The sequence below is a fragment of the Rutilus rutilus genome, assembly GCF_951802725.1.
Source record: "Rutilus rutilus genome assembly, chromosome: 14".
Classification (NCBI taxonomy): Eukaryota; Metazoa; Chordata; class Actinopteri; order Cypriniformes; family Leuciscidae; genus Rutilus; species Rutilus rutilus.
In genome coordinates, this window is record NC_140219.1 from 13,929,275 (window position 1) to 13,955,110 (window position 25,836).

General features: G+C 39.5%; 1 protein-coding gene across 3 annotated transcripts in view; it reads left to right on the plus strand.

Moving 5' to 3' along the window:
• The first annotated feature begins 1,263 nt into the window (after positions 1-1,263).
• Positions 1,264-25,836, plus strand: part of pcdh19 (protocadherin 19) — a 58,974-nt gene continuing 34,401 nt past the window's right edge. The window contains exons 1-2 of one of the 3 annotated variants that reach the window (XM_084430137.1): positions 1,264-4,495; positions 7,830-8,157. In XM_084430137.1, the coding sequence (XP_084286263.1) occupies positions 2,349-4,495; positions 7,830-8,157 (2,475 nt within the window). In that variant the 5' untranslated portion in view covers positions 1,264-2,348. Of the gene's footprint in view, positions 4,496-7,811; positions 8,158-25,836 lie in introns of all 3 variants that reach the window. The other 2 variants (XM_084430136.1, XM_084430138.1) reach the window with 2 other exon arrangements.

The following is a 25,836-nucleotide window of genomic DNA, read 5'->3' on the forward strand; positions in this document are numbered from 1 at the left end:
AGACAGAAAAAAAAAACAAACCCAAGGGCCCAGTTTACCCTATGTAATATTGACAAGGAATAAGTAATAACAAAAATACGCCGATTTATAATAATGCTATTAATACCTATTAATAATTAATATTATTTGTCCCTTAGTCTCGCATTTCATATGTTACGCCCGAGCGCGCCTCTATTTCTTTCTGTCTGTGTGTGTCACAAAGAGAGAGAGAGAGAGAGAGAGAGAGAGAGAGAGAGAGAGAGAGAGAGAGAGAGAGAGAGAGAGAGAGAGAGAGAGAGAGAGATGTCATTGATATGTTGTGGCCGCCATCAGTGATGGGAATGAAAGGCAGCTCCCTGAAAGATTCGTAATTAGCGCAAACGCTATAATTCCAAGCCCTATAGTATTGATATTGTGCAGTGATCCCTTTCATATGCATGTATGCCATTAATATTTCTTAAAACAGCTACCCCAAGCGCAACACGTGCATCTCACCTTTACTAAATCTCGTAGACAAGTGAGTAAAAAACGTAGGCAATGTCAGGCGTAGACTAGCCTAATATGACGTGGATACGACTCAGATCTGTCTGATCTAAAATTAGGCAGACTATTCATATTTCTACTAATGAAGCTGATAGGCTATCATGGGTCCTTTCTACCAGCGGATGAAATAGATGCACACCTGCTTTAGGTCAAGAAAATACCACTATAAAATGGACTAATTTTGAATAGATTGATTAGGTAGCCTATTAAGAGTCGTCCAGTTAGCCTACTTTCGCTTGAGAATATTAATCGTCAACTTTTGATTTGGATAGACATAAAACGTATCGTTATTATAGGTCTAATAGCATATATTACCTTATCTAAATTAGGGTAAACTATATAGCCTACAAAACTCAGTTTAATAAAACGGAATTCGCGAAAAATATTTTTTGGGAGGAATAGCAACACGAAAAATCGGACGAATCATTAGACAGAATATATACTATTTATTTATAAGACGTTATCTACCTCAACTAATTGCACCTTGAAAATTGCTTACGGGAATTCCTTATAAAAAGCTGCCCCTCCGGAAAATCAAGAATTGTAATTCAAACACTGTAGGCTATGTCCAGACATAACTGGCACGCGTGACATACTGTGTGTTGCATGAACTAGAGCTAGTTGGCCGAGTTCATATCTGTAGTTTTGCCCCACCCACCAGCAAATCCAGCTCTCCAGTGTAACCTCTGATTGGCTGTGGGGATTGCGGGTCCTGAGACTGAGCGCGAGACACTGAGCTGTGCATTCGACAGTATGCGCTGAAGATGAGCGCCGTGCGTTTACCTCAGTGATACACATTTAAGAACTATGTCAAGAACTATTTCGTTTCATCCAGAGGCTGGATATTTCTGACCGGGCGCTTTTATCACGGCGAGACGAGCCCAGCTGCACTTACAAATGCTTTATTTTTTTCCCACTGATCTTTCCTCAGTGTTTTATTCGGATTTAGTTTCATTCTTTCTGGACTAAGGCCAGCTGAAATACCTTCATACAAGAAATTTACGCTTGTCGAGAGAAATCTTCACTGGACAAGGCACCCACCTCTTGCTCGAATGGGAATATCACTGAATTGTGAACTGGACTGATATTTTATTAATATTGGTTTTCCATCATTGTTCCAGTTTCAGAGATTGTAGCCTACTGATTTTTTTCCTTCTGAAATTGGAATCATTGTGGTTTCAGTTGGATATGTGCATGGACATAAATGCGGATCAAGGAGGAGACATCCCAACTTAACATCTTTAAATGGATTGAGGCACGAGCGATGTTTTAACTCAATGTCAAGTGTTCATCGCGAATCATGATACCGAGAGCAAACATTTTTGAATTGGATCCTTCTTTTCATTCATTCACAAGTTGAGGACCTTCCAGCGGACATTTAGCCTACATTTGTATTGAACATTTCTTTCACTGGCTCAAAATGGTCGGTTTACATCTCGGTTATCCTGAACTACACAAATGTTCATGATGAAGCCATGTTTTTCGTTCACAATGTTTTCACATTCATTTTGAAGAATTATTCACCAGTTTTCTTCACATGCTTTTCAAAAATAATGCAAGAAATGGGTGGCCTGATAAGATTTCGATAAAGTAAATGGAAGTTATTAACTGCGTAATCAGTAGCCTACAAGTCAGATGAATTTCATCGCAGATATAAACATTTTCGTTCATTCTAAAGGATATCTACCAGACTGTGATTTTGTTCGTTTGACTTATTGGAGCTTTTTTATTTATTTTTACCTCATACCGAATGTTCATAGGTTTAAATGTTAATAAAAGTTCATGCAAATGAGCGTGTGAAGACATACATCAACAGGTAGGCTATAATGCATTCCAAGGACATGGATATCGTACAAATGTTTTTGTGCTTTCTCTTGTGCTGGGCTGGAGTCAATGCCGTATTCAATTTGAAATACACCGTGGAAGAAGAGCTGCGTCCAGGCACAAAGATAGCCAACGTGACGGCGGACGCAAAAGTTGCGGGTTTTGCACTGGGAAACCGACAGCCTTATTTACGGGTTATCTCCAATTCCGAGCCGCGATGGGTTAATCTGAGCCCCGCCGGACTGCTCATCACAAAGCAAAAAATTGATCGGGATGCTGTTTGCCGACAGACACCGAAGTGTTTTATTTCGTTGGAGGTGATGTCGAACTCGATGGAGATCTGCGTGATTAAAATTGAGATTATCGACGTAAACGACAACGCGCCCCGCTTCCCCACCAACCACATTGACATAGAAATCTCGGAAAATGCCGCTCCCGGTACCCGATTTCCCCTAGAGGGGGCAAGCGATCCGGACTCGGGGAGCAACGGCATTCAGACGTACACAATTACCCCTAATGATATTTTCGGTCTCGAGATTAAGACGAGGGGAGACGGGTCCAAAATCGCAGAACTTGTGGTGGAAAAGACTTTAGACAGAGAGACGCAGTCGCGTTACACGTTTGAACTCACAGCGGAGGATGGTGGAGACCCCCCAAAGTCTGGGACTGTGCAACTTAACATCAAAGTCATAGACTCCAACGATAACAACCCAGTTTTCGATGAGCCAGTATACACTGTAAACGTGCTGGAGAATTCCCCCATAAGTACGTTAGTCATAGACTTGAACGCCACGGACCCGGACGAAGGAACCAATGGCGAGGTGGTCTACTCATTCATAAACTTTGTCTCCAACCTGACCAAACAAATGTTTAAAATCGACCCTAAAACAGGCGTGATCACAGTGAATGGCGTTTTGGACCACGAGGAATTACATGTCCACGAAATTGATGTCCAAGCCAAAGATCTGGGTCCAAATTCAATCCCTGCCCACTGCAAAGTGATTGTTAATGTAATCGACATAAACGACAACGCGCCAGAGATCAAACTGTTGTCAGAAAACAGTGAGATTGTAGAGGTGAGCGAAAACGCTCCTCTAGGATATGTAATAGCTCTAGTGAGAGTCTCAGACAACGATTCGGGACCGAATGGAAAAGTGCAGTGCAGACTGCAGGGCAATGTGCCTTTTAGACTCAACGAGTTCGAGAGCTTCTCCACCTTACTTGTTGATGGCCGCCTGGATAGGGAGCAGAGAGACATGTACAATTTGACCATTCTAGCCGAGGACAGCGGATATCCCCCGTTAAGAAGCTCGAAATCTTTTGCAGTGAAAGTCACGGATGAAAACGACAACCCCCCGTACTTCACTAAGCCACATTATCAAGCCATGGTCCTCGAAAATAACGTCCCAGGTGCGTTTCTGCTGGCGGTGTCCGCCAGGGACCCTGACCTGGGCATGAACGGCACTGTGTCATATGAAATCATCAAATCGGAGGTGCGGGGCATGTCTGTGGAATCTTACGTTACTGTGAACTCAAACGGCGAAATATACGGCGTTAGGGCTTTTAATCACGAAGATACGCGGACTTTTGAGTTTAAAGTCTCTGCGAAGGATGGGGGAGATCCACCTTTGACCAGCAACGCCACCGTGCGCATTGTTGTACTGGATGTAAATGACAACACACCAGTGATGACCACCCCGCCCCTGGTCAATGGCACCGCGGAGGTGTCAATTCCGAAAAATGCTGGAGTTGGTTATTTGGTTACGCAAATAAAAGCTGATGATTACGATGAGGGGGAAAACGGAAGGTTAACGTATTCAATTTCAGAAGGAGACATGGCATACTTTGAAATAGACCAGATAAACGGAGAGGTGCGAACCACAAAGACGTTTGGGGAGAACGCGAAACCATCCTATCAAATAACGGTGGTGGCGCACGACCACGGCCAAACTTCTCTATCTGCCTCTGCCTATATTGTCATTTATCTCTCCCCTGATCTCAATGCACAGGAGCAAATCGGACCCGTCAACCTGTCTCTCATTTTCATCATTGCCCTGGGTTCTATCGCAGTCATCCTGTTTGTCACAATGATCTTTGTGGCAGTCAAGTGCAAAAGGGATAACAAGGAAATCCGAACATACAACTGCAGGTACCCAAACAATCTTTGATACATTATTTTAAGTTAAAAACAACCTAGTTCAGTGTGCGAATTATCAACTGGTCTAAAACAGAGTTAATAAAAGGCCTAAACCCAAAAGCTGAACACAAGCTCACCGACGAAAACTGTTCACCTGAGGTGGTAACCATAGCAACAGTACGTTGCTCGAGGTCTTTCGTTAGGACGGAATGGAATATCGACAGTCGACACAACATAAGTAGTAACTTAAGCCTACTGTTTGTATGACCACATTAAACATTTATCATTATTTACATAAGTAAATAACAAAAAAGTTTGTATATTTCAAACATCTTTGGGTAGTTAGCTGTGCTGCTTGGGGCGCCAAAGAACAATTTTGGTTGCGCGAGACTGACTTAATTGGCTTTGAAAATGACTGGCAGAAATTCCGCCAACGTTGTTTTAAAATGAAAAACTAATAATTAAATGTGTAGGCCTACATGTAAAATATGGAAAGGCCAACAAATAATTTTAGTTCAGGCCTTACTTAGGGGGTCAGACCCCACCAACCATCCCATAATTCGCACTCTGGTCTAGTTTACTATCCTGCATATATTTGTACTAAAAATGAATCAGCATACAATGATTAATGAATGAGACAGCATATAATGATTAAGACATAGGAGAGCATGTTTGATGTGTATATTGGCTGTGCACGCGCTGTGTCAACTGTGCATGCGCTTCAGGCCTTGCTCTGCTGCTGCCATTACTGATGACATAAATGCATAACATGATATAATTTTATAGTATAATTTTAACATGATATAATTTTAGTAATCATTACCGTTTATCAATTATATTTACACCATCATAAATATTACTTTTTACAAAGCTGCATCATTTTCTTTTAATTCCACAGTTATAAAACCGTGTATGAGGAGAGCCTTACATGAGCTTAAAATACATTTATTAAAAATACGTAGCAAACAAATAGCAGATACAATAGCAATACCAAAATAAATATTTACGTATTTTTTCCCCCACAATTTTCTTCTAACAACCTCTTTGTTTCCATCCATTCCAACTTATCACTTTAATGATAGAAATACTTATACTTAATGTAAGCGGCAATTAAACCTAAGTTTAGTGGGTTATCTCTGAAATAAGTGAACAATAGAAAAGTACAAGCTAAATGATAGGGTGCTCTAAAATAAGCAAAAACAACTTTATATGTGTACCCTTACTTGGTGACTGATGCATTCTAAGTAAGGAAGGTTAAGCAAGCACAGGCCTTTCCTCATACACACCATCTGCACTGAGACTGGTGCCTGAATACATTATTGGTGTAATTTTATGACCTCTCAGTCTTCTGTCAAATTTGCTCTAATCAAAATATTGACTAGAAAATACATTTAGAGATTTTGTTTATGGGTTGAATGACAACATTTTATGGTTGTGATCGTAGAGGTTCACTATATCAAAAAACAATAGCAATGACATAGTAACCAAATGTTGCTGTGGCAACAATCACACTTTCATAATAACAATTATGCTCATAAAAGGTAAATCATGCAAATGTATAGACCTGTAATAGTCTTTGACACATAGTGTGTAGGGGAGAATATTATTTTGTTAATCTACTGTAATATGAATACTTATCAATCTGTAACATTGGCCACTGTGTTGATTTCCCTCTGCTACATTACCACTCAACATTTCCATATAAATTGCTTTTGCAAATTTAACCTGAAACCATTAGCATATTTTTACCTCAAATTGTTGTTGATGTTTCTGTCTTGTAATGCAGCAGCATACAGTAAATGATCCATCTTAACAGAGACGAATGCAATCAAACATTTTGAAGAAGGCTAGATCGTGATTTCGATGTTTAGTCACGCAAAGTATCTACCATGCCGTGATCGCAAGATGGTTAGAGATGGCCTGTGTTTAGATTGCTGCTGTTAACATTTATTTTCCTCTCCTGATAGAAACCTGATGGAGGCTTTCAGCTCTCCCAACAGGGGGTTAGTGAGAGTGCTTTATACGGTTTTCTTCTGCAGTGCTCACAGGCTCTCCTTTCTGGCTCATCTGAGATTCTTAGGATTGTGTTCACTGCGACGAGAGCCAAAACACATACTGTATGACCAAACAGACCATTGAGACGACTTCATTAACACAGTTAAATAAAATACACCGATGCTGTTGCAGTTTACAGAACAAAAACAAATAGTTTTTATTAAAACAACACAGACAACACCACCACCTAATAATATTCATAATAATAATTCACATCATCATATTAAATATGAAGAGCCTCCAGAAAGTAACCACTCTAAATCTCTTCTTACATATTTGCAATTTAATCTCTTTAACAAAAGAAACAAATTCACTATTCCATCGACAACATAATAGTAATTTTTTACGACCAGTTATTAAGCATGCTTTGGGCCGCCTAATAAAAAAAAAAAAATCAAAGGTGTGTGCTTTAACTCACACTGAGGAAAAAATGCTTTTAGATGCCTCCTAAAAAGATAAGGTCCTGCACCGTTATCATTTTTCCGAGACAGAAAAAAGTAAAGAGCAGGGAGGCACAGGCTGAATCCAAATGAAAAGCACAGAAAGAGGAGCTTTGTGTTTTGCTGGCAGAGCCAGCGTACCATTAAGCTAAAGCTGTAAGTTCCGATGAATGTGTGCCCTTCTAAGGACACAGAAAGAAATAAGTGTAAGATTGTTTCAGGATATAAGATGTAATGATCCTCATGGGAAAAAGAGAGAGGTCAGGGGGGAATAGCTCAGGCATAACTACACTAACTTTCTTTATGAGCTCATAAGTTTATGTTTAGATTGCAACTTAAGCATCCTTCGGGGTAAGATTTCAAAGTTTCTCATTTACTGTGATTAGAATCAAAACCCTCAAATCAAGTTAAGAGTAGCCACAGAGTGTAGCTCAGAGAATTGAAATTCACAACCCACCTGCCAGCGGGCTGGTTTGTAACATGATAAAAAAAAGAAAAAAGAAGAAGCAGACAAATGCGGGCTTTGCTTTGAATATTATTGCTTACACTTGCTATGACGCTTAGTATCATTTGTCGCTGTGTGTGCTTCTGTGGTTTAGCATGTTTGCATTGTGCATGTGTGTTTGTGACAAGTCGAATCGCCGAGCATGGAAATGCAAACAAATGAGGGATGTCGGCTCCATTGGCGGCCGGAGGTCGCTCGAATGTGGCCGATCTCTCTTGCGCCGCCAATGAATATGGGTCTGGCACCTCAGCCCGAGCCAGGCGAGGACCTGGTGCTGGCTGTGTGTGCAGTGAGGAAGGCAGAGCACTGCTTTATTGAGTCTGTTCAGTTTCTTGTACCTGCGCAGGGTGGCGGAGTACTCCTACGGCAACCAGAAGAAGACCAGCAAGAAGAAGAAGCTGAGCAAGAACGACATCCGGCTGGTGCCGCGGGACGTGGAGGAGACGGACAAGATGAATGTGGTGAGTTGTTCGTCTCTCACCTCTTCGCTCAACTACTTCGACTACCACCAGCAGACTCTGCCGCTGGGCTGCAGGCGCTCCGAGAGCACCTTCCTCAACGTGGAGAACCAGAACTCCAGGAATGCTGCACCCAACCATGGCTTCCACCATACCTTCACAGGGCAGGGCCCTCAGCAGCCTGACCTCATCATCAACGGCATGCCGCTGCCTGAGGTGAGATTTGCTCCAGTCTGCTCCATCCTTCAGCCTGCCACGGCTACCAGCGGCAAGGGAGGGGTCAAGGGAGGTTAGAGGGAGATCCGTCGCAGGGCTGCTAATCCAACCTAGTCAAAAAGGCAAAATTAGCTTACTGATAGCTAGTGGTTTCTTTTACTCGGTTCCTTTGTTCTTGTTTGTTTTTCACTGCAGTACTGGAAAATTTAAATATGGTTTCTTTTAAAGGGATAGTTCACCCAAAAATGAAAATTCCTTCATTAATTACACACCCTAATGTCGTTTCAAACCCGTAAGATTTTCGTGCATCTTCTGAACACAAATGAGGATCTTTTGATGAAATCTAAATAGACAGCTATGCAACTGACACGGACACTTCAAAAAGTTCATAAAGAGGTCATAAAACTAAACCATATTCAGAAAAAAAATTTCTGAAGAGACGATTGACGTGTGCAAAAACCAATGAGCTTCTACAAGAGGTTTGTTCTCGGCGTTCAAGGAGCTTAGGTTAAGCTTCTGTTTATGTTCGCTGATCAATGCTTATATGTGAATAAAAACCTAAATTCAATCTGTTCATCATATGAAGCGATCGAGTCTCTGCAGAAAATTTGAACTAAACTGCTCAATTTCTGTACTTTTTGAAGCATCAAAGTGTCAGTTGCGTAGCTGTCTATGGAGGGACAGAAAGCTCTCATATTTCATCAAAAAGATCTTCATTTGTGTTCCGAAGTTGAACGAAAGTCTTAAGAGTTTGGAACGACATGAGGGTGAGTAATTAATGACAGAATTTTCATTTTTTGTGAACTATCCCTTTAACTAAGCCTGCATACTAATCCATGCTTGCATTATTTGTCAGTGTTGGAAACCTAAGTATAGGTAAAATAAAAAAGTGAGCCAGCCAACATTGGACAGTTGCCAAAGTGGATTATTTGGCCACCTCTGTTTCTGCTCTCTCTTTTTCGTGCTGAACAAAAGAGCTGTAGCCTGAACATCTGCCAAATGCACTGACCTGGCTAATCGGCAGCACTGCATGTAATTTCAGGTGCAACCATTAAGAACAATCATTGCCAAAACAACGATTCACACCCAAGTTCTCTTTCTTCATGGGTGGCATGCAGTGGTTTATGGTGGACATCTGAAATGAAAAGGCAAAATTAAATCTGTTGGCAGCAGAGTTACACAGTGATAAGCAGGATTAATCGCGATGACAGGGGTAATCAATAGTAACGTAATCAACCAATCAACCAGAAATTAGACACTATATAAACTTTTTATGATGCCTCTTGGTTCTTATGATGGTACGTAGGTTCCGCAGTGATCAACAACTGTTTGCATGTTTGTGACAACTGTGCTTAAGTCCCTGATTTGTCCCGAGTAATGAAGCTGCCCACTGAAAAATTTAAAAACCCTCCAGCTACTGCATGTTTTTTGACTTTCCAGAACCATTTAAGCTGTTCCCAACAGTGACTGAGGATAACTAAAGGCGGGCATACACTGTGTGATTTTCGCCTGCGTGAAAACAGAAGTTTAACCATTTGATCTTTAAAGCAGTAAGAAAGAAAACGAAAAGAAGGAGATCTTTAAGTTCTGTAGATATCAAACTAACTACAAATTACTGTTGCTTACCTCCAGTTCGTGTTGCAAAATGGATAAACCATATTACCCACGTCTTGCGATGTAGCTTCCGTGCCTCTTTTATTAATTTGTTAAATGCTCATGTTAAACAAGCTGTTTTTGAAATAAAACTGTTTTTAATTTTCATTGATGACTGATTATTGCAGTGTTCGGACATAGACTGTTAATAATTTTAATTATAGGCCTATAATTCATTGTAATCGACCTAAATGTTTTTAGACAATTTTCAATGAGGAGGAGTGAGCTTCTATCTAATCTTTGCAGCATGTCGGTTATGCGGGGATGCGCTATAAAATTATTGCGTGACAAATGAATTATAATAGCCTATAAATTTAATAATAAAAGTAGGCCTTTCCCTAATAATAATACATTAATACTAATAATAATTTAATACATTGGAAATGCTAAATACTCTTGATATTGATAGCTGATGCTTGTTTTGACAATATCTCTGGATACACGATATCATGGTCTATTGGCGCAACCCGGCACAGGGGTTTATCACACATATTTCACACGTATAGTGTGAGCAGTCAAGTCGCAGCTCGATGATCGGACCGTATAGTGTGAGGACATAAAACGTGAGCTTTGGCTTTACATCGCATGCGATCTACTCGTTCAGTGTGAGTAGGTAACCTTGCTGAAATCGCACAGACATCGCACTGTGTATGCCCACCTCAAGGGACTCATACACAACTATTACTAAAGGCGCAAACATTCATTAATGCTCAATAAGGAAAAATTATGCATTAAGAAATAATGAGATGTACACTGTTGAAAAGGATGATCGGTTTCACTATCACTTTGACTTTTGGGAAATATCGAAGGGCAGTACTAAATAAAAAAGACCTTATAGCTTATTACATGCAAACGTATGCACTCAATTGTATATTGTAGTTTCAATTATAGTGGAATGGCTGTTTGAGTTGTACACAAAAGACTTAGCACACATGAGAAGTTTCACTGCTGGCAAAATGAGAGAGGTTAAATTTGCACCTATTCATTGATTGGCTGATTCAGCCCTCTTGGTCGTTTGTAAAGCCTGTGGAAATCAATAGAACGCAGTTATAGCACTACTATATTGAAGCTGTCACCAGATGATCAAGTAAAACATTGAGGATATTTAAAATCCAACTTTTGAATGAAGGAATATACAGACAGAGCCCTACTTACCATCATCCAGTATGTCAGACTACACAGAGGTTAACGCAAGACTTAAAGCTGCACGCTGGCTGGACAAAGGAATTACAGAGTGTAACAGCAAATGTAGTAGCTAGGTAGGCATGGTAGCTTAATCCTTGAATAAAACTTCCTAAACAGCAGGATTAACGAACATCTATTTTTCTCAACTGATGAAAAGACAAAGAATTAAGGAAGGGGGGTGGTGTGGGCTGAATAAGCCTGTTGATTGAGTGTGATAGTACAATAAACTCTAATGCAAAGCTTTGTTGTTTCACTGCAGCATAGAAGAGAGAGAGAGAGAGAGAGGCGGTGTGTATCAGGGCCTATAGCACATTTTCCAATTTTCATATGGGCCAGTGATTGGCCTGATAAAGATGTGGGCTTATTTGTATGCTGGTTTCATCATGCACGGCGCTCCACCTGACATTAACAAACATCTCTTTGACCACATTTCTGCATATTTCTCCACCAGTCCCCGAAGATGGGCTGACTACAGTCGCCCATATCCTTTTCCCCTTCTGTGTGACATTTGCAAAATACAGGGACTCCCCATTCAACATGCTGTATATGAAAAATGTTCTCAATGTAATTACGCATCCATTTATGTGGGGCACAATCAAACATTGCAGCTGTGAAATGACTGATAATAGCTCTGTCACGCATTATGAGTCTGGGCTTGGAAGCTTTTGACTCTACAAGTCAGGGTTTCCCGGAGGTCTGCTGAGGACACACTGGTTGGTACACAGTTGTGATTAACCAGCATCTCCTTGTCATGAAGTATCAAGGCCTGAGGGCTGTTTTCCAGCGTTTCGTGATTTAAGCATGATTTGGAGACGTGGTTTGTTTGTTTACTTTACAGTTCCAGTTGGAGCTTATATTCTGAAAATGGATGTTTGGAAGAGTGCTATGCCAATTTTCTTTTTTCTGCAAGTGAAGAAATATTGCATAGTATTAATTAAAATTACACACTGCCGGCTTATTGATAATGAAGCTAATCTGATAATCTAGATAGTATATGCACACTGATGCTACTGATAGCGTGCTTTTGCAGAGCACACAGTGTGTTTTTTTGTGAACATGCAGAGCACAACACAACAGCAGTGGCAGATATACTTGTGGTATAAGACCACCATTGAACGAGGGCACATAACAGGGCTGAAAACTTGCCAAGATTTATATTTATTCATTTAGCAGACGTGATTATCCAAAGTGACTTACAAATGAGGAATACAATGACTCAGGAGGCAGTAACACGAGGGTAGAACAGGGTAGAATATAGAAGATATATAGAGATAACAGCAATTTGTATCTCAAGGCTACAGGAAAGCTCTGTGTTTATGATACTGACTCTCTGGAGATGATTCTGTGGTCCCAGTCTCTGAGGAGTCCACATTGTTTGTACAAAGCCACGTGGTTAACCTGTCTGTGGTTGTCTCCAAAATAAGGTTCAAGCCGCAGCAGAGATGTGGCTCTCTAGCCGATTATACAAGATCAGTAGCGAATCTTGCAGCATAAGCACACATGACAATCTGCTCAAACTAAAACGAGGCTTCTTTTCATCTATGACACTGATAAAAAGCTAAAAATCATCAAGTATTGATCTGCCTTGCGTTGGTGCTTGGAGAAAGCATCCTGCTAGTTTATGTACTGTAGTTCCCTTAAAACAGATTTATGTTTTAAGGAGAGTGTGAAAACCCACTGTCTCTGTTTTTGGAGCAATAATTGAAGTACTGTTCGTCCAGATGCTAGCACTCTGTTACCGAAAAAAATAGCTCATAAATCCCACTGCTAGCATATGGTACTTATTTATTTTCATATTTGAGATCAGCCTGTCAATAAGGATCTGCACATTTGATTAGATTATTCACATATAGTACTATAGAGACATATCATTTTGAGAGTTTCATTATAATGTACATTTGATGAGATTATTGACATATAGTACTATAGTGATAGTGATACAGACATATCATTTTGAGAGTTGTCTTTTCATTATAATGAAGCCAAGCTACAAATGCATTCACTTTGTGTTAATGTTATGTTAGCCCTATTCTCCTGGGTGCCAAACTAATCAGTCGCATATCCAGCATGCACTTACAGCTTCACAATAATGTTTCTCCGCACAAGACTCATTGTCATGTCATTTTGAGTATACAAAGCAATGTCATGCCATGTAAAAAATAATACACATTCTTTTCATCTGCTGCCAGTCATTTCAGCCACTTAGGACTAGCCTATGTCTCATGCTCAGAATCTATCTACTAAAAGAGTGGTTGTTGAATACATTAGCCCCTATTAATGAAGTTAAACCTTTGTTGGAGAACTTTTGGTTTGACAAACCCTCAGAATTATTCCAGAGCTACATGATCTGTTGTTTGCATACTACTAGTTGCAATTAGGCTACCATATTTATTAATTTGTTTCACGTTTGTCTGTTTAAAATAAATTTCTTCTCCATCATTCACTTGTTTTTCAACACAAAATTGCTTTTGAAAAATCATTTGTTTCACCTTTTAGGTCAGGGTTTTGAAAATGTTTTGACTTAACTGAACCGCTGGGGTTTTGTGTTTCTCTGACTTTCGTCAGACTAAGCCAATTAATCATTCTAAATCCCATACACGATAAGGTAAAGGCCACAGCATGCTGCCTCCCTGAAGGGCTTTCAGAAAGGGTTCAATGAACTGGGCTGCTCTGATGAAGAACTTGGATTTTGCCACTTTCAATTAGGTGGGTAATTAGTAAACAGAAAGAAAGAAAGAAAGAAAGACATGTCGAAAAACAACACAGACTGCCTAAACTTGACATATTTTTTATCAACTTGAGCTCTCCTGTTCTTTATTTTATGTTATGTGCCAAAGAGAAAAATAGACAGTACGAGAGACAGAGCAGGAAGAAAAAGGATAAGGAAGTGAGAGATATGCCTTATCTCAAGTACCTTGCGATGCGTTCTGATTGGATTCTGGCAGATGAAGATGGGAGTTTTCAAAGGTTATATTTGTAAGCCACAGACTCGGCTGGCATTCTGCCTTCAAGAGTCGCCTACTAACAGGAACATTTCTGGATCTAATAAAAGGGCCACAGTTCCATTATAGCACGGATGTTCAACCACTCGCTGAACTCTGACGTTCAAGTGAGACATTATTAGAGAAATATAGTCAAGCAAACTCATTCTCTTTAAATTGTCTTACTGTAGCCTGCAGATGAGGCATTCATAGCCTCATCTGGAATAAGAAAAAACCCTAATGCTATCTTTTGTGACTCCAGTCATGAGCTGACATAAGCACTATAATTTGATGTCCGCTCTCAAACATTTATGACAAAAAGCTGACAATGTAATGTCTTTAGTCAGTCAGTACAAAAAAGGAGAGAGTGAGAGAATGGAGAGAAGAAAAGCACCCTAATATGAAAGCATTTGCAAAGTGACACATGCTAAAAACAGAAATGGAAGACAAATAGCTTCCCCCCCCCCCCCCATTAAGTGCTACCAACTTCTTGTATTATGGTGCAGTACTAAACAAATTTTTAGGCATCTCTATGAAAAAATAAAGTTATTCCTTGAAGTTTAGATCAGTTATCATGAAACAACCTGTAGATCAGAGGATTCATCCGTTAAAAAATATTACATCCAAAATATAGTAGTAATTAGTTTAATATAAATATACCCTTATGACACATGCGTATGAAAAAAGAAAATTTACTAGACCTAGAATTGACTGTTACATAAGCTACAGAGCTTTACTTGGATTGAATATTTGGAATGGTCATGAAAGCATTTTTTATAGTTTTATGGTTCTATAGTCTTTTATGGTCATGAAAGCATTTTTTATAGGTTTTCTCAATGTTTCTTAACAGTCCCATTTAGTCTTTTTGCATTATACATACTGTGCATGTACATACTGTACTGTGTATGTTCATATACAGTATATTAAAATCAGCAGCCATTCATGTTTAATTTTTTTTTTTTTATTCTCTTTGCATGTTTACTTTCATAAAAAACAAACAAATTTTTTCACACTTTTGCAAAGTAACACTTAATGTGTGATCGCTTAGATCAGGGCGACAAGATAGAACCTGTGAAAAAGGACTTCTGATGGAAAAGTAGCTGGCCAGATACAGATACAGATACAGATACAGTTGAGACCCACAAGAGAGGAAAATAACTATATAAATGATTTCTCTCTCTCTTAGCCTCATCTCTCATTAACACAGATTTAGCTGCCAGCGCTGAAAATGCCTGTGGTTAAATTAATAGGATGGGAAAGGTCGGCCTACATTTTCTAACGCAAGGCATTGCCACAGGGAATGACGAACAGACAACTTTTTACATGGTTTATCAGAATATTAGTTGATTCGTTAAATTATATAGAGAGGATAATGGACAAGGTACACCATTGTTCGCTTATTTTAACTAGCAGATTATGTGCAATATTCACAGTTACATGTGTAGTGCCCTGACATGAACAACAACAAAAAAAAGAACCCAGAAGAAAATTCAGGAAAATTCTAGCGCTTGCAATTCAAACTGGTGGGTTGTATGTATATGTGCAAACTATCAGATTTGTGAGAGCAGATGTCCTTCCAAATATTTTTACACCTACTTGCCAATTAAACTACCAGGGGATCTGCACATGGATAGACCTTTTAGGGAAATTAAATATCTATTTAACTCTCTGCATTACAGTATAAACTATGTTGTCTGAATCATTTGAAAGTGGGATGCTATAAACATGCCCAAGTACAGAGGTGGAAAGTGCTTTTATAAAACATTCTTTTGTTAAGCTCGTTATAAGCTTGTTATTAATTTGCAGTTTACAATCAATTGATGGCCAGTACTCTGGATGTTAACAGGATGTTCCCTAACCCCATAGCAAAGGATCCAAAAGAATTTGGAGGTATAGGAAGTTCATGTGGCATTATAACAAAAAAGAAAAGAACAGCCATTATAAATATTGTTTTTCAAGCTAAAATCTCATACAAACACACCTTTTGAAGTGGCCAAACTGAATTTGGTTTTGTACTTTTTTTTTTTTTACTTTAAATTGTTCTCTCCGTGCCAGGGATTACGTTCATTATCATAAATTGGATATATGAAAGATAGATAGAAAGTTAGTTCACCATAACAGTGCCTAGCACTTTTATCTCCAGTGTTGTACGTTATAAAAGCCTTGTGCAGTTTGTTAGAATGTGTGATATTGCATTTTTGGTTGTTTTTTGTGCATTTATTTTCACAGATTAATATCTGAACATGTAATTGGTTTATGTATTGATCTGTGCTTGCCTCACTTTTCTGCGTCTAATACAATCTTCTGATGTATCGAGTCAATTACATATCAAGAACTCACCCTTATTACTCGCCTCTATATTTATGAAAGGAAAAAAAAGTCTTTCTTGAGAGAATGTGTACAAAATATTGCACCGAATATCTGCTGAGATTAATTTCTGCATTCACTGGGTTTACAAGAGTAAGAATAACCAGCCCCTTTGTGGGTCTATTGGCAACCGGGGTTATTTGTCTAGTAGGCAGGGTGTGCTGAGTGTGTGTTGAGGTGGTTTAATGAACAGCAAGATTGTTGGCAGGAAGACCGCTGTATAGCTGTAGCGCTGAGAAAACAGCAGGCCAACATAATTGTGCATTGTTCAGCCATAGAACAGGAGGCAGAGCATGTAATGAGCTGTAGCACCCGCTCACGTCTTTCCTAATGGGCTATGACCAGGTTCATCCTTCCAGGGGCCTTAGCCACTCCAATCATTGCTATTGCCCATTCCCCCTTGACTTTCTTTCAAAGAACCCAATAACCCACCCTTCTTCCCTACCGCTTCTGGCTGTTCTTTGTTTTGTCTTTTATTATATACTTTTATATTTCATCCAAAGAGGAAAATTCTGTCATAATTTACTCACCCTCATGTTGTTTCAAACCTGTATGACTTCTTCTGAAGAAAGGGAAGCCATGAGGGTGAGTAAATATAAGCCTTGACACGGGCCACCAAGAATCTTGTTTAGAAGTTTAAGAAGTTTAGTGAGAAATATGTTGATGTTATCTGCAAGATGCTGTGAGAATTTTCTACTGGCTTGTTTTTTCGTGGGGTTGGACAGGTTTGATCCTGTTTTGCATTTTGATTGCTCAAGCCTCCTGCATAAATGGGATTCCAGTAGCCCTACTTCACTGACACGATTTGTTGTTTCTTGAGTGTGTTTTTTATTTTTTTATTTAATTTTTTACCTGAAAGCCTGAGACATGCAGAGTCAAATGCGTTTGAAAGCCCAACAGACCAAAATAAACATCAGCGAGTGAAAAGCTCCTGAAATTGAATGTCTATGATGCAACAGAAAATGCAAAAACGATTATAAGCTGCCTTTTTTTTTTTCGGAGACCACTTCGCAAGACACAATGGAGGTTTGCTTTGACTCTCTCGTCACGTCCAGCGTTTGATGTCCTGCAGCCAGGGAGCCAAAGTTAATGAATGAGATCGGTGTGTTCTGATTTGCTGCTCTGTTTCTGGGCACTGCGCTCTCAGCCTGGGCTGCAGCCTCTCTAACCACATTCTGACAAGACAGCTGCTTTGAAAGAGAGAACGATGAAGAATGTGAGTGAACGAGAGACTGGAATCGCACAGGGTTGATGAGTCTTGCTTCTCAGCTGTAATGATAAGGGTTTAATTTGTCCTTAGGGGTGCAGGTCACTCTAAAGACGTGTGTTCGGCGGCCCAAAATTCTGAGACGTCGTTAGCCTAAAGCGAACTGACAGAGCCCGTTATAGCGACAAAAGCCCAAGAAGACGCCCCCGAACACGCAAGTTGATCTGTCATAAATATAGCCGGAGGGGGTGGTGTGTGGTGCGGAGGGGTGTTATTCTCTGTTGGTCTCTTGTTTATTATGTCTTGGGTGTTTCATATAACAAATGGAGAGAGACAGTTTTCTCTCAGGGGTTCTTAGCTTCTCCCCACAGAGCGTGATTAATTGTTATTGTGGTCTATTTTTATGTCGTGTCCTGAAATACGAAGGTACAGGAGAGGTAACTTGACAATGTAGCTCTGGGCTCTCGCTGACAGTGTTTGCTTTATGGTATTTTCATATTTTATGGCCTTGGCTGATTTAGTTACTTCAAAACATTGCTCGCCATTAGATAGAACACAGGTGCTAGCGAGCCCTCCCTGCCATCTATAGCCCTGCGGTCCTGGGCAATGCTTTATGGACGTGCTAATGCACCGCAGACAAGCATGTCTGACAGATTAGGGGACGTCGGAGAGACTCTCGGGACTCTCTTTCATCTGTTCGTGTCTTAATAATGATTACTCCACAGACTTAAGACCAGATTTGTTGTGCCTGAGACAACTCACCCTGGTTAAGAGGAACGCCTCAGGTTTAGCCACTAGAAGGACCAGGCTGTCAGGATGGAGAATTTGAGTGGGCAGACATCCGCTCAGAGATAGTGGAGAGATGCTACCTGGGTGCTGCTTACTGGACTAGATAGGGAAAGAAAGAGAGACAGGGAGTGATTCTAATTATAATGCTCCAGCCACAGTGCTGTGGTGGGCTGTAGCTTGCATGAGCAACCACAAAAAGCTGACTTTTGGTTTAATTTGGAAGACTAGCAATAATCCAGACTAAATCTCTTAAAGCTGCAGCTTTCCCTCTGTCGGATTAAGGGGCAGTCTTAAAAGGATAAGAGCTGCTTATCAGAGCTTCCCTCAACACTTCCCAGTGACTTCCAAAAAAGTGTATATATGACACTAGTTACAGTCAGATAATGTGGCCATATATTAACGATTATGTATCACCTATAGAATACACCTATTGTAAGCAAGCAGAAAGTACTGAGATCATGTAATATTGGAGTAAATGAGTAAAACAAGCAGTAGGAAGCTATTAAATCCTAAGGCAGGAAAACAGTATGTTAGGAAGCTTACATCTGTTTTCAGTTTAATAACATTTTCTACATATTCTAGAAATATAAACGTATCTTCCATTGGTCAGATATAATCTAGCCTCTTGAAAATCAGTAGGACATGTTTTATATCTGTGTTATTATTTAGACATTCATATTTGACTCTATATTTCTAATTCCTGAAGGGATAATTCCCCTAAAAATCATTTACTCACCCTCATGTCATTCCAAACCTGCATGACTTTCTTTTTTCTGTTGAACACAAAAAAAAACAGTCACACATATATACATATATAGCACATTTAAAAACAAAATCAACCAAAGTGCTAAACAAATATACAATAGTATAGTACAGTATAGGCTAATAGTATAAAATAATAGTAATGATAGTATTAATACTACACTAGCATAGTTTCTAATGTTACATAAAACAACTAAGCTTTAAGAAGTGATTTAAAAACCTCTGAAACTAAATGATATTTAAAAAAAGTGCAGGCTTTAACTGCAGGGTTCCCACGGGTCCTTGAAATCCTTGAAAGTTTGTGAATCTGATTTTTTCAAGGCCCTGGAAAATTCTTGACAAAAGGTCCTTGAAAGTGCTTGAATTTAAGTTTTCTGGAACAAAATCCATATTATTCTCTCCGGTCCACTAATGCAGTGGTTCTCAACCCTGCCCCTGAAGGACCCCCAACACTGCACTTTTTCTTTGTCTCCTTAATCAAACACACCTGATTCAACTCATTAGCTCATTATCACATGGGTTAATGAGCTAATGAGTTGAATCAGGTGTGTTTGATTAGGGAGACAAAGAAAACGTGCAGTGTTGGGGGTCCTTCAGGAGCAGGGTTGAGAACCACTGCACTAATGTGTTATTTCGCCAACACTTCGTGGCCTATGCATACTAGCTTGCTTGATTTACGTTAGTTACGCGTTACGTTAAGTGTTTTCCACGTGAGGTACTTTGTGTTGTACGTTGCCATAGCGTTCAAATGTGCACGAAACTTCTACGATGATACCTCAACGTTTCACAGACACACTGTGAAACATTGCAAAAATAGGTTGAAACAGCTGAAATGTGATGCCTGGAAAATGCAAGTTTCAATATATTTGGCTCACCAAAGAAGATTACAAAGAATTATAAATTTTTTTTGTCCCGTATTTAAAGGTAAAATTATGCGTTCCGTATCAAATCAATGCAGGACGCGATTTGTCCCGTATTTCACATAGACCCACACATTCATTTGTGGGTGATTGCATGTTAGTAAACGAGCGTAATGCGCGTTTTTTTTAAAAACCATGTCGAGCTCACGTCCTCTCCAGATATGAAAATAGGTATCAATGGGTCTTTCCAGTAACTAATAATGAATGTAAGGTGAACTGCACAGTTTCATTTGCTCACGCTGTGCGGTGGACTTCTGACTTAAAGCAGTATGCCATGAGAGATGAATCCGTGCTTTTAAAGATGTAACGTTAGGTCTATTGGTTTTTTGTTTCTGTTTTTACATTTGGATAATCTCTTAATATAACATATATTGTCAGAGCTTGGTAGACAGTATGTTATTTATTAATTTATTGTTTATAAATATTAAACATATGCATAACAAATGATGATCCTATCTGTCATACACAATTTATGGCATTTAAAAAAGGTTTTAAAAAGTGCTAAATTATTTAAATAAAAATGGGACAAATAATTACATAATAATGTAGTCATAATTTAAGTAGTAAATAAATGCTTAAGGCACACCAACATATACTGAAAAGTTATGTAGAAATAAATAAAATAATCAAATGTAAAATAATAGCCTAATATGTGTTCTCTTGCAAGTTCACATCTCATGTTTTCTCATGGTTTATTGTTGAGCTGTCAAGTTGTCATGTTGAAATAACCTTGACACATTTTTATTTTATTTAATATTTTATTTGATTATTTAAATTTTTTATAGGATGTACCGAATATTCTTCACTTTTATGCAAAACATAAATACGACAAATAGAATATCAGATCTCTGTCAAATGGCCAAAAATAAATGCAAAAAAATGAGCTTTTTTTGCATAGTTGTTTGACAGATGAAAACTGTAACAATGTATCTTACAAGGTAATACGATGTCACTTTGCTCTCACTTGAAATGTGTCCCCACATTAAGTCCTTGCATTTGAGGGTATTGGACCTGGAAAGTTCTTTATCGGAGGGGCTGTCCTTGAATTTGAAGGGACCTTTCAAAGTGTGGGAACCCTGTAACTGTTTTTGTCCATACAGAGAAACCCCACTGACTTCCACTGTATGGACCAAAAAACACTTGAGACATTTTTTTTTTTTTGTGCGAATATCTTTTATCTGTCAGAAGAGAGAAAGGAACATGAGGGTGAGTAAATTATGGCAAAATTACATTTTGTAAAAAAATGTTTTGATGAACTATCCCTTTAACTAACTCTTAAGAATGTCATATTCATAAGAGTAGATCCATTTATGAAAATAAAAATTAAGAAATACGAATGTCTGTTAATTTTGCTATAGACATTCATATATCTATTTTTTAATAATTAAACCTTCATATTCATTTCTAAATAGTTAGGCAGCAAAACATAACCATGAAAGCTGCATTTTTTGGTTTTGTGAATTGATCCTTTTCATAATCCGAGACACAGCTGTTTAGCTATGCCTATATTTATTTATTTATTTATCTGCAGGAAGTGGATTGACAGGATTGCATATGTACACCTTTTCAGTTTTCACTTTGAATACAATTCGTATTCGGAACATGGCAAGACAGCTGGAAGTTTTATTTACTCGCTTGATACAACACCGCAAAACAAGCATTTGTAAAGTGGATAACTCTTAGATCTAGAAGGAAGTTGGTGAACAAAGCCTGTGGTTGTCATTACTTGAATTATTTATCTACTTTTTTCTTTTTTTTCGCAGCAGCAGCGAGGCACAGAGCAAAATGCGAATGCATCCAAAATGAGCCTGTTTGTTTAAAGCTCCATTAATGAAGTGTTACTTTTTTTCTCTTTTGTTTTTGGCTGTCTCACTGTCAGGGCTGCTAGGGGAACAAGCACTAATCCAGCACGTCATGATATGTGTTGTTTGAAATTGCATGAAAGCGAGAGGCTGCCATGTGTCTCACGGGGGCGAAGAGCGAGAGAAATAGGACTCCGCAGGGGCAGAGGCACAGAGAGCACAACCTTTTTTGGTCTAGAAAAGCGAGTATCCAGTGGGGAGACGATCACTAAGGGAGCAATGCAAAAATAGAGGTGCGTGTGTGTAATTCTTGTTTACAAGGTGACACCTTCGTAACCTCCTATTAACTGCATGCTCCTGAGAGCATCTGTTCTCCACCGGGAGAGGGACGTCACTTGATTCTTTCCCTCTGAATTCACCTTAAAGTTACTTTCTGGGTGTTAATTAACAAAGAATCCAATCCCACCGATCTGTTCAGGTTTTAATTAGCGAATCTAACAATATGCAAGAAACCCATATTATCAGAAATCACTACATATTGGTTTTGTAAGAACAAAAGGAGAGATAAATGCTTTCTCTCTCCTAGAACCGATACCCCTGTATTGTTTAGGCTGACCTCGTCTCTAGTCTAACAAATGATCTCTATTAAAGCGGACCTGTTAACCAGGACAATAATTATCCCGCATTTATCGGAGGGGGGTTTGCCAGTCTTGGTATGTTCGTCCAACTACACTCTCAGTATGGGCATCTATAAAGGTAGATGGTTGATTGTGCTAGTTATAATGAGAAAAATAGAGAGAATAACAAGGAGTCTAGTCATTAAATGTAAAAATCAGCTTCACTCACCATATTAGTAGTTTATTGGCATATCTGGATAAAACTGGGATGGATATGTGGAGTGTTTTCAGATAACACAAGGATTTCGAAGACAAATACAGTCAAAGAATGAAACAGCATATTTTGTGTCAATAATTACCTGAGCACAAGCTACTAAAATTCCCATCAAATTCCCCCTGTAGATGTTATAACCCCATTTTAAAGACTCATTTTCAAAAAATATCTTAAATTGCTTATTAACCTACAGCACAGGACCCCAGGTTTCAGATCTTCTCTATTTCTGCTAATCAGAGGAAGTGCTATTTTTCAAAGCTCGAACTGAACAAAATTGGAGCTGTTGAAGATCTCTTAGGTTGGCATTATTCTCGTGTAATGAGTGTAAGAGAGACCAATTATTCCACTTGTCATCAAAACAGAGGAAGATTAACTCTTCTCCACTTTGACACTCTCCAGCAGTACTATCTTTTTATAGATGTTCGCACTCTTGATCCGTCTGTGCTGCACTGATGTTATTTCATTTTTTTTCTCGTAGCATACGCTGCATGTTCGCATCTGTGTGGCGTTGCTATGCTTTTTTTAGTGCACGATAGCTTCATCAACAGGCCTGCCACCTGAACAAAAACACAGAGAATCCTGTGGCTCATCATGCAAAATGGCCACGACTTTCTCTGAAGAGCAGCATTAAAATGCTAAATTAGAGATACAGCTACGCTGTGCATACGGAGGCGGAACCATTTTCGCCCAAGCTTAGCTTGAATCCCAGTTAAGTATTGGGTTTTGAAGCTTAAATTGTCCAACTGCAGAGGGATTTCACCACTTTGCTTTTGAAAAACATAATGTAGATTAAATGGAAAGGCCGCAGTTGGAGCCCTCTGAATAAATGAAAAGAGTCCAGCTCTATAGGATATCACATTTTTTATTAGCCTGCAAGGAATAAAATTGGCCGCTAACCAGGAGGAGCCGAATGACAAAAGATGAATGAAATGGTTCGCCACTGCTCTTGACACAAAGACAAACTAACACATCTGAATCTGTACAGACACACAGTGAGCCTTAAGATATGTCAAGCTTTGAAAACTGCTGCGCAAAAGCAAAAATACACAAGCACACCCACGTGTGCATGCACATGAATGCACCCTGACGTCTTTGATAAGAGACAATTACCACAGATTGTTTACGGTGCAAGCCAAATTATTTCAGCTCTTTATTTCAAGGAAGTCTTGGTGACAATAATGTGACACAAGGTGTGCTATTACTCTCATTATACCGGCACAATGGCAAATACAAATCTGATTTTTAACAGCGCAAATGCAGATGTTTGAAGCACGGGGGGGGGGGGGGGGGGGGGCTTGTTGTTTCCGTATGCTGTTGTTTTTTGTTGTTGTCCACAACCCCCTTGCCATGCTCTTCTCCCCCCAAACCTGTTTGGCCCTAAAGATGGTCTAATACAAATTAAATTAAAGAAAGTCAGCACAGATAATCCTGGTGTGTTTCAGCTGCTGCGACGGCGTGGGGTCAAGCCCGCAGCATCTGGCCCTCCTCGCCACAGCAAGCCCACAAGCTGCTCCGCTCTCTCTGGGAGCTGGAGCAGAGCAGCACCCCTACTGGCCCACTTAGGAGAGTGTGTGTGTGTGTGTGCACATGTGGTCGGGCCCAGGATGTGGGAATGTAAAACAAGGGTGTGAGCCTGTCAGCACGCATGTAAAGTGTGTTGCTGCTTATGTGGGTTTATTTGTTTGTTCAGTGTTAAAGGAGTGAAGGGAAGGGTGTTAAATAAGTGTTGTGGTGTAGTTGGGGGAATGTTTTGAAGCAAATCGCTAATTGAAAGACAGTCCCTCGTGTAACGCACAACGCAATGGTGTGAGGGGACGATGTTGTGGAGTGGTGATGGCAGACTGTCAGCACCCTGATGAACATCTGCTCATTGGTCTACAGATGAGCCACTGATGTGTGGCAAGGTAAAGTGTCGCTCTCAATCCCGATGCTGACAGCTGCTAAAAAAGGCCATTTCAAATATTAGGAGCAGATGTGTTCGTATGTGTAGTCTTATAGTATTGCATCATGAATTGTGCTGATTGGGTCAAGCTTGTTATGATTACAGTTGAGTTTTTATCCTCCCATCTGTCCATTAGGGCATTAGCGCCCAGCCACTACTACGTCTGTCATCCAGCAACGCTTAGTAAGGTGGTAAAGTGCATAAGGGCATAAACTGCAACAAGAGAAAAGGCGGGGGTTGGTTTTTGCATCTTCGCAGTCTTTAATTGCAATGGATGTGCTTTATTTGCTAGAAAAACAGAGCAAAACATTGTTACAGAATGTAATAAAAATAAATAAAAAATACAAATTATTTAGCAGATAATTTTGTCCAAAAATGGATTAAAATCCAAAAAAGTTAAGAAATAAAGGAGCCAACAGTATTAAAAGGGCAGGTACGTTTAAAGTCTTTAATTTTCCTTTCTTTTTTTAACATTATGAATATTAACTTAGCATTTTCAATTGGATTTTTGGCATTGAATGCATTTTAAAAAGAAAGAAAGATGAGGATGAGGAATAAAACCCTCAACAACATACAGTATAAAGAGAAAGAAAGTATTGTTAAAGCGGCTGATCTAAATGTGAAGAAGTGAATGATTTTTAGAACCCCTTATGAGAGCCACAGTTAGATTGTTACATAGTGGAAAGAGAGAGAGGCTTGAATCTGTCATCCGTATTAGCATCACCTTAAAATGTCTAGACCGTGTGCTAACTGCACTGTCGCTCTGGAGCCCAGGATCCGAAGCCAAGTATGCAGTAAACATTGTTTGTTTGAATAAGTGGGGAAGGTTGGAGGGATTAGTGAAAGATGATGAAGTTCGCACCGCTTCCTGTTTGCACATTGCATCTCCCCACATCTCATCTGTTAGGGATGTCAATAAGGAGATGTCAATACGGAGGCTGGCTCAATCCATCTTAGAAAGGGGGAAAAGAGAGAAATGAAAAGACAGAGTGAGGAAAGAGAAAGTGCACTTGAGGCAGACAGAGACAGGGAGTATATCCGGGGAGACTAAGAGTCTGTAATGAGTTGCTGCAAATTTCCATCCACAGGGAAAAAAAAAAAGAATCCTGGAAAGATGCTTTTGTGCCTTGTCATTGTGAAAAGGTGCCGGGCTTTCGGCGGGGGAGGCAAATGGGCTGAA